This window comes from Dermacentor andersoni, chromosome 3 (genome assembly GCF_023375885.2).
Source record: "Dermacentor andersoni chromosome 3, qqDerAnde1_hic_scaffold, whole genome shotgun sequence".
NCBI classification, from domain to species: domain Eukaryota; kingdom Metazoa; phylum Arthropoda; class Arachnida; order Ixodida; family Ixodidae; genus Dermacentor; species Dermacentor andersoni.
In genome coordinates this window covers 133,659,119-133,669,754 of record NC_092816.1, presented here as the reverse complement: position 1 = coordinate 133,669,754, position 10,636 = coordinate 133,659,119, and the positions used below count along the sequence as shown (strand labels likewise).

General features: G+C 45.2%; 1 protein-coding gene across 1 annotated transcript; it reads right to left on the bottom strand.

Annotated features, from left to right (window-relative positions):
* Positions 1-613: 613 nt before the first annotated feature.
* LOC129383165 (uncharacterized) lies at positions 614-9,865 on the bottom strand. Its single transcript, XM_072286907.1, has 8 exons — positions 9,689-9,865; positions 6,937-7,041; positions 6,351-6,401; positions 5,503-5,630; positions 2,479-2,534; positions 2,314-2,365; positions 1,350-1,417; positions 614-684 (listed from the first exon to the last, which is right to left on the bottom strand). The coding sequence occupies exons 1-8, from the start codon at positions 9,863-9,865 to the stop codon at positions 614-616; spliced, it is 708 nt and encodes a 235-aa protein (XP_072143008.1).
* Positions 9,866-10,636: the final 771 nt, after the last annotated feature.

The window sequence follows — 10,636 nt, the reverse complement described above, 5'->3', positions numbered from 1 at the left end:
GCAAGTCTACATAAGATACAGAATTTTATCAGTAGGGCCAAATAAAGGGTGCATTAAGGTGGGACACATGTAGAAGTCGTCACAGCAGTGGCCAAATTTCAAGTTCTAGGATACATGAAGTACGGTGACAGAAAGGACGGGCACATGCACGAAACATACAAGCAGCAGCCAAATTGCAACATGTAGGAAACAAAAAGGATGTTACCTCGTGGAAATTCCAGGAAACATACAGTACACATAAAGGACATACCCATTAAGGGATGCCCCGTCTTTGGTCCATGAAAGGATGCCGCAATTTTCTGTGCGAATTGAGGAATCTTTATTTCATTGTAGGAGAAGACTCCAGGCAAGGAGTGAAGAATTTCGATAAAAGCATTCCCTTCTTTCTGCGTTACAATGTCCACTTTCCACGAGCCGAACACCTAATGAAAGTCGGTGTTTTGATACTTCTCTACCAGCAAATGCAGCTGTTTGTAGGGGGCAGCCATCTTTAGTAGGGGCTTGCGGGAAATGGTGGAAAGGGCGTGTCTTGATAAGTCTAAGACTACTCTATGGCATGCTTGTCGGCAGTACTCGGCGACGGCTTCTTCGTAAGCCGCGGCGTCGATCAAACCTACAGCTTCTGCTTGGGCCGCGGCGAGACATAGCGACTCGGGTGGAGATTAATTGCTCTTGCTCGAAATCCTGGTGCGAGAGTGAAAATATTCTGGCTCAGACTACCTGGGCACCGCTGACAGACAGGTGTCTTTTGCTGTAGCGGAGCCGGGCAGCAGTTCGCCCGAAAAGGTAACGCAGTTCGGTTCCCTAAGAAAACGCTCAAGCTTTGCGGTTTCTGTGTGCTTATTGACCGTTACTGAAAACAAGTACGCAACTAAAATGAATATTTTGAACTCAAATCTTCCACAGACGACTATTATGAGCCACGTTTAGCCCGGTGCTTTTAAAATGATCACGCAGTGAAGCCCTGAGGCCAGAAGAGACCGTTTTTTTTTTTTTTCATGCAGAGCGCAATCTTATTCAACCGTAAAATCTTTAGTGTTTCCGAAGCGAAGTCTAAGGCTCCCAACGTGGTGCTCGCAAGATGGTGATGTACTGGAAGCATCAGCCATTAACTTTAACGGCTCAGACTGGCGTAGTCCTGACGCGTACGCATTTCGTTTACATAAAGATTGGGCGGTTATTATGTGTTGCAAGAATTAAACTATGCGGTTTAAATAAGCGTAGTGCTCTAGTAGAACAATGTAGTGCGGTGGCTCTCTTCTATAAGTTAGGTCGGTAGTGTTGGTAAAACCTTTTATTTAGACCAGCAGTGATTGCGCCGCACAAAATTCAAAAACTAACTTTCTCACCTGTGAACACGATAGCTTCCATAAACTTGATCGATATCATAGCGCCTATGGTACTGAATGCATACACACTGTGATGGAAGAAGAAGGCGATGTCACTGCACTTGAATGACAAACTAAATGCGTCTCGCGAATGGGCGAAAAACAATGTCGCAGTTTCGCCGGAGAGGAAAAACATCAACTGCGGCTGCAAATTATTGGACAGCTATAAGAGGTAAGGATAGTAGTTGTTTTATCTTACAATCTTTAGTATCTTTATCCGTACATTCTTCTCAAAATTCGCTTACTAACAAAATTAACAAGTAGTGTGTCACACGCGCAGGCAAACCTGAACACATTCGATGACAGCGGACACTGGATGTCAGAACGCGGGCGTGAGGGAAAGCTTTAGCAGCAGTGAGCAAATCGCCCTTCGTGGTGCTTGTCGCTTCAACGCGAACTAAGCGGCGAGAACACAGCGTGGCAACTGCGTTACGTGGTAACTTGAGCCGTTAGAGCAGAATTTCAGCACATGTAATAGGTAACTTTATTCCTTGTAGTCCTAATAACGGGGGCCCCTGTTTTTTTTTTTTCAGTTGTACAGTGCCTAAATAATTCTTTAACGAAATACTTGCCCTAGCATAATCAAGAAAGTGGTTGACTGATGGAGTGGCGCGTTGCCACTCGAAGGCTATAAACAGGAATAAGGTGCCTCGGAAAGGCTAGCCAACGTTTCGATAGAAGCACTTTTCATCGAAACGTTGTTCAGCTATCCGGGCTACCTCGTCTCTCTTTATATAACTTTTATATAACCATTGCCCAACCATATTAAATATGCTACGCAGATGAAAGATTGCTTGAAGTAACGTATACGTGTCAGCTTAATTTGCAGACATAACGTAGACTTGTTACTGATAGCAAACAGAACTTGTCTATAGTACACGATTGCCAGCTTGTAGAATTCGTTAGAAAATATCGGTATACATACGGAGGCAGTTCAGTCAGCATCGTCGCGTTGTGGATCATAACTATTGGGATCACTGAAAGCAAAAATAGCCCATGTAAGCTCGCGACAAATTCACGACATGGAATGCATAGTAAGTGTATGCACTCATAGTCATATGACACCTAATCGAAGTTGTCTTTGCCTTACCTAACTTGTTACACCAATGCAAGTAATGAACATTGGTTGAAAATGGTGTGATGTACCTGCAATGAAAAATTTTTACAACTCTCACACATTAAGTGCTAAAGATCATTGCATCAATGCATTCAATAAGCGTTGGTCTTCAATGTAGCATAGGTTGAGGCGAGGCGCTGAAAAGGATTTTTATAGAACAATGCTTGCGTTTGGATCAGTTATTGGCAATTCATTATGAATTTTGCAAAAGAAATTTTACAGATAAAACGGAAAAATGAAAAAAAGCCTAAATAGGAACACCACACCATCATTGTTCTACTTTAGTGTCGCCTCCTTCCGTGTTTTTGGGGCGAAAGGTATTTATGAACCAAGGTTAAGGAGTCAGGTGTACACAGGGATCATTGGAGAGACTAACTTGGTAACATCTTCGGTGAAGTTCCTTTTATTAAGCCTGATAAACGGGAAAACATTATGTAAACACCACTCACGTGTTCTGCTCTTTACTTTGTTTATTGGTTTTAATGTTTGATTGTCTTACTTAAAAGTGTAATACACTTCAGAGTGTTCATGCCTTCCTGACCAACAGAATTGAAGTACTCTATTGATCGTACGTCGGCAAGCGTTATAATGTCCCTATGCTTGCAATGCTACCACATATTACGTACTTGAACCAAGGAGCCTGGAGTACATATATTACTGAGAACAACTTGCCCATAATAAAGTGTTTATAGGCATCGTGCGCTAAAGTTAGACCACATAGCCAAGCAAGTAGAAAAAGCGTATCTTGCAAGAGAAGCTAAGGCCCAACTACACCTACGCTTGCCGACGCGTGAAAGCTCGCGCTGGCGCGCCTTGCGTTTGTCGCGCATCGAGGGGAATGACGCTTTGCATATGCAAGACACACGCCCCAGCGCCCGTCTACTTCGGTCACTGACAGGCATATTGACAGACATCGTCTGTTATGCACAGTGCCTCGAAATTCTGAAATACAGATAAATACAGATATTTAGAGCCGAGAAAATAATTAGAAGCTATTTCGTTTTGGGAAGGTGGATGACCAGCGAAGCTGTTGTACATCACTCAGGGGTAGACAACGGTACATGTATTTATTCTCATGATTTCGCAATGGTAGTGACAATAACTCTGTGATTACTGTGATATACACTGATTGGTGAGGCTACAATCTTAGACTGATTTTTCGCCATAGGTAAATTTATACGCAACCGTTGTTGAGTAGTAGTGTGATTTGTATTGGTGTGGAACTTCAAACCGAACTCTTCTAGCACAAACTGAGTGAACCATTTCTTGTCTGGTTTTGATTTGTCCGCATTGAAGTCTCTAACGATGATCACAGGCGTAGCGTCATGACGGCTAAGCCATGCCAAGTGCGTGGTCATGAACTTGTCGACATCACGCTCGGGTGTTCCTGGAGATTGTACGCAGTGCAGATTACAATTCTGTCTTTCGATGGTACGGCACAACCATCCCCAGAGTCGGTGGCCTTGTCCTTTTGCGAGACAAAGGTGTACGAGTGTAGATACATTTTGTCGTCTGCATATATGGCAACGCCTCCTGATGGGGAGTCCATGTGCTGTTCACAAACGATTTCATTATACCCACCAACATGAAACAATTCACCTTGATTTATTTATTTCATTTATAATTCTTTTTAATTATTATTAGGGGCGAAGTGCTTGAATCCTGTTTCAGCTGCACCACGGGTCGGCTCGGTATTGCACAATCTCCGGGATCTGCCCACGCTCACCTTTCTTATTGTTTATGCACAAACACAGACAATACATTGAACCATAGCCACACACAGCTTCGCTATTTAGGCACATTCTTGCACGACAGAAGTGTGTTTCACCGAGTGTTGATTGTACCACGCCGTAGCTGCGTAGCCAGGCTCGTGAAAATGTGAGGCAGCCAGAGCCCGATATCTGTCTGGAGCAGATATCCGTGCTCGCACCGCGCATCGGTGCATACGAACTTGCCCTCCACCATCTGTGCAAGGGTAGGCGCGGCAGCACGAGCTTTCGCGCGCCGGCAAGCACACCTGAAGTTTGGCCTTTACGCTTTCGTGGTGTCCTCGACGCGACAATTTCTACCTTCCGCAAAGGTAGTGCAACGTTGCAGGCTGTGTGTGACTATACGACATGGGAGCAAAGTCCCATAAATTACGCGTCCGAAGGCTGCCATGGATCGGTCAACGATTCGCTTATAAAATTCCAGCAAGCCATAAAACTAGCCCGCGTCTGTTTTGTTCGGAGTGGCGCCTCCTTTCTGGCGTCGGCAGAACTTGTGTAAAGTTGAAACAGCCGTAACATCATCTGGTCAGTACCCGGTGCCTATAGAGAACGTAGCTATTTGCATTTTTTTCTATTTACAAAAAAATCACTAGCATATTTTCTTACATTATCCGTCATATTCAACTAGAAATTATGGCACCAGGTCGTACTTAACGAAGAACAGGAGGGCCCTCATCTCCCCGACTGAGTGTGTTCCATTTTCCATAATATTTTTCGGATGGAGGAAGTATATATCTGGAGATATCGGGTGGGTGGTCCTTGCAACAGCCACCACTTGTAACTAGGTTTACCTGTATGAAGACGATGCCGAGTGCACGAAATGATCTACTCCAGCCCCTGCAGCGGATCCTCACCAATTACTTTAGACATGGTCTAGGACAAAGACAGTCCGCGTAAGTCTGCTTAAGGGTGTGAAGTTGACAAGTGATGAGCCTGAACATGTTCAGCGATGGCTCATGGGCAATACATATCACAAGTAGCTGTTGCACTATCTGCATTAGACAAGCTTCCATGCTTATATGTTATTTAATTTTGGCATTATGTCGCATGGTCGACGGTTCATGCCTATAAAGATGAAAAAAAAAATCTGCGAGATTGGTTACGTCAGTAGCATGCGCACTCAAAGTAATTAGAATTGACAGAAACACGGAGGCTCGTACAAGATACAAAAGTTTGCCAGTCACTGCGGTGTTCAGAAGTTGTTGCTTGTCAAAAATGTCCCGCTCACCCATGCCCTTTGCAGTCATCACCCGTATCATTTCTTAGGAGCCACTTAAGTAATTTCGCAGTCGCATTCCGCCTGAAGTTCAACTCTATCCCAGCAAAAGGAAAGTCGTCATGCCACACGTCAACAACCTTCAAAGAGAACACAGAGAAGCGTTAAACAAGCTCACAGAAATAAAGTCAAGCAAGAACAAATAAAGCAGCAACCTAACCTAACTTAATTTCACCTCTGTCATAGCGCACGGAACTGGAATTGTGCGCCTAGATGGAAGTTTTACTTGACCGCATTCGCGCGTGGAATACGCGAATCTGGAGCCCAGAATTACGCACTCCTCCATGAATCACGCACTATGAAAAAAACTAAACTAATTTTACAGAGCTCCGCGCGCCGTTTCTATTTCTGAACAAAACCGGCAAAGTAATTTCTTGTCTTGTTAAGATGCATCGCAATGACATTCGAAACATAATTCCTGCGTGCCTGCATATTTACTTTAAAAATGGAGTGTGCGAGATAGGGTCGCATTATGAAAATTTTCATACGCTGCAAGTTGTGTGGCGCTGTTTAGTATGCGTTCCTACGCAAGGTTTTCTGAAGCCGAACTAAGTATACAATGACCTGTGAACAGCCTAATTGGACAAGCAAACCATACATATGTGCTTGGTGACGTGGTCCCCACTAGTTGATCTACGCAAAGCTTTTTTTCGGCGTTGAACAAACCTGATGAGCCTCCCTTTTCATTAATGTAATATTGGGGGTAGACATGCTACAGCAGAACTAGAAAAAAATCGCCAGTGAAACCATAACTTAACAGTCCTCGCACCGCACCGTTTCCACTATTATCTATCGCTCACCCCGTCGTCTGATGTCTTCCCGTCAGAAATTTCTATCTTCATGGCTTTAATCTGCGATAAAATGTAGAAGGAAGGCACTCGTTGTAAATACAAGAAATATATTTTGTTCAAAGGAAGGAAACCAGTTATTGCCCCAAATAAGAGTGAAGTTTTCTGAGTTCTGTCAGTCCATCAGTGTAAAAACAAACAAGCAATGGTGACTCCTTAATATGTTCTTATTGGCACGTCCTAGCTCATACTTGAGAAAGAAGCGCCTGTTTGCGTAGCAGACTGCGTGCCCAACAACTATTGTACAGCAGCAATAGAACAGAACGCCAAGACTGCACTTTTTCATAAAAATAATACGATAGCGCTTCCTAGTTAAGTACGATGGATGAAATCCACAACTAGAACATAACTTCAATGAATGATAAGAAGAAAAGCATCTTCCTAAGTAACTCTTTAGGATTGTTTGGTGCTCTTGTAAGAGCCCGAGACATTGCGTCGAGCGATTGGCGCAATGTAACACAAGGAGCGTTGTTTTCCTCTAGACCGAATGAGGCGTGCATCCCATAGAACGCAACAAATAAGGGCTCCCTCACTGTACCTTCCTCATAGCGACTTCCTTGGTTTCTCTGTCCATCCAGCCCAGCCAGCGCACCTGACCCAAAAATGTCTCGCGGAGCTCATGGGCAATCCTGAGTACGTATACCTGTGAGAGAAAAAAAAAATCATGCGGTAAGTTATAGAAACGCACACCGATATGAATTCAGTTTTGGCAGTCGCCTCCAAGCTGACTACACCAGACCATCTAGGCTCACGTTGCAGCGACAATGTATTGATTCGCATCTGTATGTTCAGCAGTTATATGTGCCATTTTACCACGCTAAGCAAAGTGCAGTAATGATGGAATTTACTGACGCTTAGGGTTGCTTAGGAGAATACTTGTATCCAGTTTTTTCGAAGAGCACTAGTACCCGCAGCCGCTTTCACAGAAGCAAGCAAAAAAGGTAGCCTGGTTGTAATTTGCGCGGTGAGGTGATTAAATGCCCTGCCTTAGCAGCATCTGCTGATGTAGCAATGCCAAACGCGATAACAACCGTAGATTGTCGGCTAAGTTATGGCGGCTCCCTATATCTCTCAGTATGCGGCTTATGCAGCATTCAGTATTAAACAATTTGTGCATCTCAGAGGTGTACACCTCCGCCGCGGTACTGCGCTGGCTATGGCGTTGCGCTACTGGACTTCAGGTCGCGGGTTTGATCCTGGAAGTTGTATTCCGATGGCCGTGGAATGTAAAAAGGCGCCCGTGTACCGTGGATTAGGTACACGATCAAGTAGCCCAGGCGTTGAAAATTAATCCGGAGGTAACCGCTTCGGCGTGCCACAGCACTTAAAAATTTTGGGATATACGTCTTACAAAAGGCAGTAGCAAGTAAAGCAGTTGGGCAACGACCTTTCGTGAAAAAAAATTTCCCACATGATAGACATGGGTCAGAAAAAAAATTACGGCTGAAATAACCTCACGGTGAGCGTTGACGGTAATGCGAATAGCAATCGGGCAAGGTAGCGGCAGACCACATTTCTGAAGTCACGCTTATTTGACACGTGTTCCGGTAATCTTGAGACTTTCGCTGTTTCGGCTATATGCCACATACTGCGATATTGTCCCACTCTGCTATGGCACTCGCTTGCCTTGGTCACCCACGAGTATGAAGGCACGATGACAACTGCATGACAATGGCAATGGAATGATAAAAAAAGAATAATATCGATGGAACGACAAAGGCGTATAACGAGAACAGCATGACGACAGCGATATGGAGGTTCTATATATGACGATGTTACAACGACGGCAACGTGACGACGACATGGCGCAAATGAGATGACGATGGCTGTATTACGACAATCGCATAACGATGCCGATTCACCACAAACGGATGAAAAAATAAGAATAATGACGATGGCACGACGAAGGAGGCATGATGACGACGGTATGACAAGGGTTGCATAACGGAGTGTTTGTGACGACGACGTAACGACGACGATGGCATGACAACGGCGGCACGATTGAATGACGACAGCATGGTTATGATAAAACGACGGACTACGAATGACGTATTTAGAACGACGAAGGTGGTTTGTTAACGACGTCATCACGACAATACAACGGTGATACTGAAGTGATGTCGATGACGAAACAACAGCGTGGCTACGATGGCATGACAAAAAACGATATGGCAAAGAACGCTTGACGATGATTGTATGACGATCATGCAGTGACGACGATGGCACGACGACGGCATTAGGACAATGGTAAGATGACGAATGTATGATGACGTTGTCGTGACAATGACTGTATCACGAAAGCTGTATGACTAGGGTAAGGTGACGACGATGGCATGAGGAAAGTCGCGTGAAAAAGGTACAGTGAAGATGATGGCACGACCACGAAGGCATTACGACGACAATCTGACAATGAATACACGATAGCGATTACCTGCTATTAGACAACTAGGAACACGGAGTCGGGGTAGAAGGTATAACGACGAGGGCACGACGTGAGTAAGATCGCGTATTTGGAATGTCGACAATGTAATGATCACGATGGCATCATGACCAGAAGCGCATACCAAGGGGCCCAAGCAACTAGGGGCACTTGGTTGGCGTAAGAGTCTACACAGACAGACAGACAGACAGACAGACAGACAGACAGACAGACAGACAGACAGATAGACAGATAGACAGATAGATAGATAGATAGATAGATAGATAGATAGATAGATAGATAGATAGATAGATAGATAGATAGATAGATAGATAGATAGATAGATAGATAGGTAGGTCCACGGGCCATGGCCCGTGGACAATGAGAGTCGTTCATGCTTGCAGTGGTAAGTACATGGTGCAAAAGAATTTGTCGAGATCACGTGAACTAAGCCAGAACTTGCTGCTGACCAGAAATTGCTGAGCAAGAGAGAGCGAAACAACATCATTGAAATAAAGAATGCGCGTGGAGTGTGGAGCACACTTCGATGTCCCCACTAGCTATTGCGGCTCGCCAGGCCTAGTCGAGGGCCGCCAATTGGTTTCCCAAGTCCCGTTCGCAAAGTCGCGCCTCCCACGATCAATTGCTCAGCAAAAAAAGGGAAAGGGCCACCTGATGATTCGGCACCAGCAGTGACCAACCTCGAGTGAAACTAGTCACATATTGAGCATTACAAGGATGAACTGAGTGCCGCCAGTGTGACGGACGAACTGCAACGGCACGCTGGCAGATGATAGCGATATCAGACGAGTTGGATGTACAGGCAGAAGGGAAAGATCGGATGGAGAGATGTCGAATGCTATAGACTTACGCAAGCTCTTCGGTACGATGTGGCCTGGAAGACAATTCTGGCGCTGGTCGCAGGCGCCATCTTCATGGCAAGCCTTGCGCACGTGTCCACTGTGTTCCGTGTGGTGATTACGTCAGCGCCGGTGCGGTAAAAGTTGGGCTGATGCTTGAAGGCGATGTGCCCGAGGCTGTCCACCATCAGCCATCCCAGATAATTCACTAATGCGCGCCTGCGTCGGTGCGTAAGAAAGAATACCACGAGACGTTTAACCCTCGAAATGAAGATTACTATACAGTGGTTATGCTCACTCCACTAGGACAGTGGATGTGAGGTAAAGCTAAGACAAGAGCAGTACAGGAGGTACTTCGTCCTAAAAGGCGAAGCACGTGGATTACCTGTGAAGCTCGCACTAATGTGTTAGCCAGCGTCACTCACTACCACGGCGACGTGTGTGGTACATCAATGGCAGGTGTGTACATTCACACGCGGGACTCACCTTGTACGCATGCACAATAACCCTAGAAACTTGACGGAACTTCGGCCGCCGCTGTAGCGTAATAGAAAAGCGCATGGAGCTCTTTTAGGAGGATGCGGGTTTGGTTCCCAGCTGCAGCAATTTGCCTTTTTGTGCAGTTCCAATCCCCCTTTCCTTGTTATCTCATTTTTTAAAGACATTTTCCCCTATGCTTTCTTTCTCAGCATTGTATATTTGCCACACGGATCCAGGTAACGCGTCTTATCAAGACAGTGTTAACACGCATAATAGTTTATATATTTTCACCCACCGTTGTCCAGCGTCCAACGAATTGCGTAAGGTTATCGCCCAGCGCAAGACGCGCCTTCCTTTGCTCTAACTTTCTCGGATTTTGTCGCCAGTTCTATAATCAGGGAACCTTCTTTAATCTGTTTGCGTAACCGACGCGAATAGTGTTGTAAATTCTGGAACACACGCAAGCACCAGTAATTACG

Coding starts and splice junctions, on each gene's coding strand:
- LOC129383165 (XM_072286907.1), bottom strand. CDS start 9,865: ATGGTGGACAGCCTCGGGCACATCGCCTTCAAGCATCAGCCCAACTTT. Junction 6,402..6,936: donor AGGAAGTCGCTATGAGGAAG/GTACAGTGAGGG, acceptor ATTTTATCGCAG/ATTAAAGCCATGAAGATAGA. Junction 2,366..2,478: donor GCATTGGTGTAACAAGTTAG/GTAAGGCAAAGA, acceptor TTTTGCTTTCAG/TGATCCCAATAGTTATGATC.